We start from the raw sequence: 7,204 nt of genomic DNA on the forward strand, positions 1-7,204 counted from the left end.
TTACACTCGAAGTAGATTGGTCTCTCTAAGCGAGATCCCAATTTCGTCGGTCATCCGACGTGACGTCGAGAGTGACCGACTGAAAGGGAACAGATTTTATCATTTTAAATTTATAACTCATGATTACCTTTTGTATTTTGTACTCTGAGACTTCCACAAGAAACTGATGGAGAGTTTACAGATTGTCTAATTAAAAAAAAAAAAAAGTAAAAAAAGCTGTGTAGCTGTTTGGATGTAAGATGCTAAAATACGGGACAAACTGTGCTTCATGTGGATTTAAATATACTGTCCCCATAAATACGTGACGATTCAGTATCGTATGGTGCAGTAGGCACCCCACAGCAAAATTTGAGCACTCCATGCAGCCCTATATGACACTGACTGATATCAAAACCATACTTTCCAAATGAGACGTAATTAAAAACTTGGCTTGAGTTCAATTTATAATGTTAAAGCAAAGAGGAAGGTCATTTCAGGCGATCAATACTCATGTTCATTTCCTCTAAGAGCTGCACGCAGCACAAGCGTGCAATGGATTTTTCCCTTTTAACAAATGTAGCGCAGCGTACGACGAAGAAAACTAAAAAAACTTGGTAATAATTACCCATCTTTTACTCATCATCACCAGGGTAGACAAGGCTGGAGGGAGTGAATCAATAGCCCAATTTGAGCCCAATCAATAAGCAGCAGAGGTGAAATACTATGATGATATAAACATTAGACGCTTTCATTATGACTTAACGATTTCATCCATAAGGTACAGCTGGAAACAACACACGATGCACAGGCACGGCAACAACACCAAATGAGGAAACGCTTGCCATTAAAACATGCAAGATTACATCTAAATCACAGACTCATTGGAATACACACAGTTACAAAGGTGAGATCACGGATGGGGGCGATGGCTCATTTAAGATGTCCATGGGATTAGGCAAAGATTTGACAGGAAGCTGCTACAGTTTGCACCACAAGACGGATGAGCATGGCAATAAACACCGGAGGGCAAGGCATTTGGACTCACCATATTGTTGGCGGCTCGGACCCCTCCACCTCCAAGTAATCGTACTTTTCCTCCGTCTGGAAGTCTGTAAAAATGATGGAGATGGTGTCTCCGGGATCAGCAAGTATGGTCCACGTACAGTCCGCACTATTGTAATATTCACTCGGGAAATTGGGACTCGTAATGATGCCACTTGAACCCCTCAGAGTATCACCACATGTGTCCTCAGCTGTCAACCAAACACGAAAAGACTTGTGTTAGGAATCGGCCTTTAATTTCTAGACATACTTATACAGTAGAAAATGACAGCTGAACCTTTTGGACTAAATCGAGGCCACTTTTCTCATTTGTACACCAATTGTTGAATGGATTCTGCGCCAATTCACAGCCCATTGTTGGGCGCTAAAAATAGCTTTATGGCGATTTTGCTCGATATTAGGCGTATGAGAGAGAAACCGTGGCTATCTGGCGGTGCCGTTCATTAATTCGACACACACTAGTTTGAAACAGGCTGTCCCATGATTCCTCTGATCATGTTTCAGTGAGGCAGTGGCTCTTCCGGCTGCTTTTATAGCTTTGGCCCTCTCTTGTTTAAGTTTTGTAAATGGGTTCCGTCACGACAAGGTTTTCAGAAAAACAAGGTCCCAGCTGCATTTCCAAATAGACTCAGAGCTCATCTCTGGTCCCTTCTGCTAGTTGTCCAATTAAATTTGAGTGCGATCTTTTTGAATTTACCAATTGCAAATTGTAATTTTGTATTTGGAAATCGAGTTGCAAATAGAACTATGTACAGATAAAGACACATGGACTAGTCTGTGCAAACATGATAAATTATATAGAAATAATTTATACAAACAAGCATCCACTCATATGTACGTACAGTCATGGCACAGAGCCATGTGAACGTACATATAGTGCCTACATAAATATGTAGAAAGCGATGCTCCAATGTGGAGAATCACTTTTACCTGGGATCGACACATAGTAAAGGTGCAAAAATTCTTGGCAACGAGAAGGTACATTGAAACAATTACGAGAGACGCATTGACATGTCCGGGATGGAAGCCATGTCAATGCGCGCACACGCATACATTTGCATACATTAAATGTTGAGAACGTACATACATGACATGCATTCACAGGCAGAAATACGAAAGAGCACATGCACTCAGAAAGACTAATGGAAACCTTGATACCTCTTACACTTCTAACGGTTATCCTTCGTAAAGCTAATATTTATCAATGAACTACCTTTGATACACAGCTCTCTGAAATACTCTATTGTACATTTTTCTATTTATGTCTTGTCTTGTGTCTTGTGTTTGAAGCAAGAAAGTAAGTCATACAGGTTTGGAATGACACAGAGTGAGTAAACAGTAAAAGAAGGGAGGTAAATAAGCTCTCATTGAACATTAACATAATAATAAACTAAATGAATAAACTTATAAAACAAAAGAAAAAGGCATGATATGATTCGAAAGGTGTGAGAAAAACATAAGCGGGAGTCTGAAATACATGTTTTGTGTTGCAAATGCAAGCTTGTCCTAAAACATTTCCACACTCTGTTGGCTGGGAAAAAGTCATGAGACATTAAAACCCAAACTACAGTAATATCAATGCTAATGTCAGTAAAAAGCACGCACACACACTTACACACGCACAACTATTAATGTCACTGAGCATGTGATTGACAGCCTCATAAAAATTCCATTACATAAAAGGAACTCAGGAGACAAAATGGACAAAGGTGTGTTTGGGCAAGTGTGAGAAAATGTATTTCTCTCTTTTGTTCACACTGAGTGTGGCTGCATCTCACTTAGATATGTAACAAGAATACGAATACGTTTTTTGTTTTTTTTTATTGCACAGCTCATAGACATTTTGTAAAATGTATGCAAATGAAGTGTGACTTAGTGCCTGTAGGCATGTTTAAAATGATCCTCACCAAAGTCAATGTTGAGGTGGCCTTTTGGTGTGTTGCAGAATATGTAAACACTTATACACACACACACACACACACACACACACACACACAAAACCTACAATTCAGAAAAATCGACTTAAATGATAAAAGGGAAAAGTGATGGTGTGTGTTTCAATAAATACTAAAGCTGCTCAGCCTTGACATTTGCATTGTAATGTGGAGCGACGGACTGTGGGCTATGATAGATTCCCTCAGGGAAATATTTGTGTCAGTCATTTGTAAATCAATTCTGCATTTTTATGCATCTCTCAGTGTCCAATGTGGATGAGCTAGCACTGCATTTCATACAAACTGGAATAATAATGCAAGAACATATAGGGTCAAAAAGATGAAGAAAAAAATCTCATTCTACAGTTGTTCATGGGCAAACAGCCAACATGACCTCCAATCCATATTGTGCTGTTAAAGGCACCTTGAATATAGTTATAAACATGTCAAAATATGGGGTCAACAGTACAGTTGTGATCTATGTATAGCTGGTTCTGTACCACCAATATAAATAAAAATAACTCTCTCATTTGTCCTCTGTTAGCCAATAATGGTCCATAAGTGTATAAGTGCTCAAGTACCAAGAGTGTTTATTTATTTATATTTATTAAATATTTTTAAAAATGTATTTAATAATATTTATTTTATATTTTATATTTATTTAATTACTAAATTACACAGTTATGTAATTAAATATTTTTATTTCCTGAAAAACCCAGCATACCTGAATTTATTGATAAGTAAGTAATTAAGTAAATAAAAATTCCTGTGTGAATAAGCTGGGAAATGATTGTTGTTTTTCCAGCTATGCTAAAAATTCAGTTGCTGACTCCCCTGCACATCATTTCTGCTCAGCCCTTCAGCTAGACTCCAGCCACAGATTGAAATGCAGGACTGGTATAAAGGCTGATGCTATGATGGTAGACACAGACACAAACATGTTAGCAAATGATCGTTCAGGGGCCCTTGGGATGAGATGTGGTGTCAGGAACCTGACACTCTCCTGTCCATCAGCTAAAAGCCAGCCTGACTAGACTATATATGTACATACTGCAATGGGCCATTAAGATATACAGTGGGTTCTAAAAGTCTGAGACCACTGAAAATCTGGGATATGACTTTTTTTTTTTTGTAAGTTTCATATTTGAAAAAAAAAAATAAACAAAGAAAATTTGACTTTTTAAGTAAAGAATATCAATTTCTGATTTTCCACTATTTCTAGGTCACTAATCAAATAAGCAAATGTATAAATAAAATGTAATAAATAAATAAAATGCATGACACGTGTTAAGAAGATTTTTTTTTTTTGCCATCGACTTTGGACTGAAAAAGCCATTCTTTGTTGCAATATGTCCCGAGTCCATCACCTGGCCAGATCCATTAAATCACATTCTGTCACAAAGCCTATTTCTTTCATTTTCTGTTTCCATGCAATGGCCTATCTACCCACATATTGTGTTCTCAGGGGGAAGGCACCTGTCAGCGACTGGAGGTGGAATCTGAGCTTGATGGCGTCTCTGTATAATCCATGTGATGTGACAGTTGAGAGGGGTGGAATATGGTGATTGAACTGCACTGAGCTACGCTGGGGGGGCTTTGGTCTAATCCAGTCATCGAAGAGCAGGAGAAATGAACACGGTCTGACTGCAGAACGCTCAGCTGAAGAGTGCATTTGTATGTGTATTATTCATGCACGCTCAATGTCAAATGCAAATAAATTCAAATGGACACGTACTGTATTCATAGTTATGGGTATATTGTATGAGGCTAATTCTGGTTTTATTGCACAAAAAAGGGCAAATGAATAAAATGCAACATATAAAGTGGACAGGATTACGACTGACATTCACTAGTCCAGTCTGGAATAGGCAGAAAGTAAAAGTAAAGAAAGTTTGAACATACCTAGTCCTTTTTAATTATTACATATTAGTAACTTTGTTTATTTTTATAATAATAATATCCCAAATGATCTACTAAATAATACAATGGAAGTATTTGGAACGAACGAACGAACGATCAAATAAATAAATGAAATAAAAGTTTGTAAAAAAATACAGTGTTGCACTTATGTCTCCACAAAATAAATACTATATGTGACCCTGGACCACAAAACCAGTCATAAGGGTCAATTTTCCGAAATTGAGATTTATACATATATAAATAAATAAATAAATAAATACGATTTTCATTGATGTATGGTTTGTTAGGATAGGACAATATTTGGCCGAGATACAACTATTTGAAAATCTGGAATCTGAGGGTGCAAAAAAATAAAAATACTGAGAAAATCGCCTTTAAATTTGTCCAAATTAAGTTCTTAGCAATGCGTATTACTAATCAAAAATTAAGTTTTAAAATACTTAAAGTAGGACATTTACAAAATATCTTCATGGAACATGATCTTCACTTAATATCCTAATGATTTTTGGCATAAAAGAAAAATCAATAATTTTGACCCACACAATGTAGTTTTGGCTATTGCTACAAATATACCCCAGTGACTTAAGACTGGTTTTGTGCTCCAGGGTCACATATATAACTTGACTTAAATTTGGAGGATCATTTATATCATTATTAGATGATCGTCATGTAACTTGATTAGACTATTTTATTTATTTGTTTTTTGTCTGTTATTGTTATCATTATCAATAATAATTATAATATAATATAATCTTACATAATTAAACATATAAATAATATAAATAAACAAACAATAAAAAGTAGATAAACAAACAATGTGTACAGTGTGTTTGTGTGATTAAAAACATTAAAGATTTCTATATTTCTGAATATATAAAATTATGGATCATAATAATTTACATTTTATGTTATTCTATATGTCTGATTATTATTTAAAAGATTTTGAATGTTCTATCCTGAAAAAATAGCCAGTGTGACCACTGAGAAAGCCTCAAAACACTGTTCCTGACAAACAGTCGCATCTGGTCACTCAGTTCTGAAATCACATCTGTGCTACATTAGGGGCTCCTCGCCCTGAAATCAATCAGTTATACAGCATCCTTACTGACATCGCTGTAGTCCTCCAGAGCCTTCTGTGGTGATAGTGTCATATTTTGTTTTCACAAATATTCATATTTGTGCTGACACTTTTTCCTGAGGGTGAGTGACATGATAAACGAGCTGCCACTGTAAATGCGGTAAGTTTGTTTGTGGGAGGGCAAAAGAAGTGAAGCCAATACACTGAAAGATATCTTGAAGCTCTGAAGAGAAATGAGAAAACGCTCAGCCTGGTGTGGATTCAGGTGAGTTCTCGTCTGCGGGAACGCGCAGGTCCCTTCATACAGTCTCTGAGGAGATTTTTAAAATGTCAGTCCTGACAACCTCAACAAATGTGGGCATACAAACATATTTTCATGCTTTAGAGAACCCAGGAGGCACAAACCCATTTCAACTTTTTGATCTCAACTGCTGTGAGGAGACTTTGAAATGACCGCGATGTAATAATAAATGGTACCTGTGTAGAGCTTTGGGAATATAAAAGCATCTGAATTTGAATCCATGTACCTAATAACATACTTTTTTTCTTATATTTTGATGTTTCTTCAACTATACACTTTTTGGCCTTGTAGAATTTTAGAAAATAATCTCCAAAAACACTTTTCAAACTCTCATTAGTGTGTTTCATCTACTAACAATTTTCAAAAATCTACAGGGGTGTTTCTTTAACTTCAGGCACTTTTATGTTCCAAGGTTTGATTATTGTTAAAATTAACAGATACAAAAATTGACATTTTTGGGGGATTTTATAAAGGTAACCTTATTTATGAACTATATAAATAAGTTATATAAATGTAAAAAATATTTATAAACTGTTTACCAGTCCTTTATCACTTATTTTTGCTACTTTCAAATGCCCTAAGAGTAATATATATTTTACTCTTGTCCCAAATTTGCAATTATTTGCTAGATTGTTTTTAAAGTCCATCAAAAATATGAATTTTTCTATACGATTTATTTGATAATCTAAACAAGATTAAAACAAACATAACTCATTTTAAAAATTAACTTTGTGAAAATAATCATACATTTTTCAAAAATGATGACCACCCCAATCACATTTTTGAGATGAAATATGACACAATAAATGTATATATGTGTGATGTGTATATATATATACACACACACACACACATATTGTGTCTCATATATATATATATATATTTTTTTTTTTTTTTTTTTTTTTTTTTTTTTTTAAAGACACCCCTTTC

The 7,204-nt window shown here is 35.3% G+C and overlaps 1 protein-coding gene across 1 annotated transcript in view; it reads right to left on the reverse strand.

The window, feature by feature from the left end:
* The window catches only part of csmd3b (CUB and Sushi multiple domains 3b), a 445,596-nt gene that overhangs the window by 257,566 nt on the left and 180,826 nt on the right, over positions 1-7,204 (reverse strand). The window contains exon 5 of the mRNA XM_016441913.1: positions 1,025-1,232. Within this exon, the coding sequence (XP_016297399.1) occupies positions 1,025-1,232 (208 nt within the window). The remainder of the gene's footprint in view (positions 1-1,024; positions 1,233-7,204) is intronic.

The sequence above is a fragment of the Sinocyclocheilus anshuiensis genome, unplaced genomic scaffold (assembly GCF_001515605.1).
Source record: "Sinocyclocheilus anshuiensis isolate Anshui unplaced genomic scaffold, SAMN03320099.WGS_v1.1 scaffold195, whole genome shotgun sequence".
In the NCBI taxonomy this organism is placed as follows: domain Eukaryota; kingdom Metazoa; phylum Chordata; class Actinopteri; order Cypriniformes; family Cyprinidae; genus Sinocyclocheilus; species Sinocyclocheilus anshuiensis.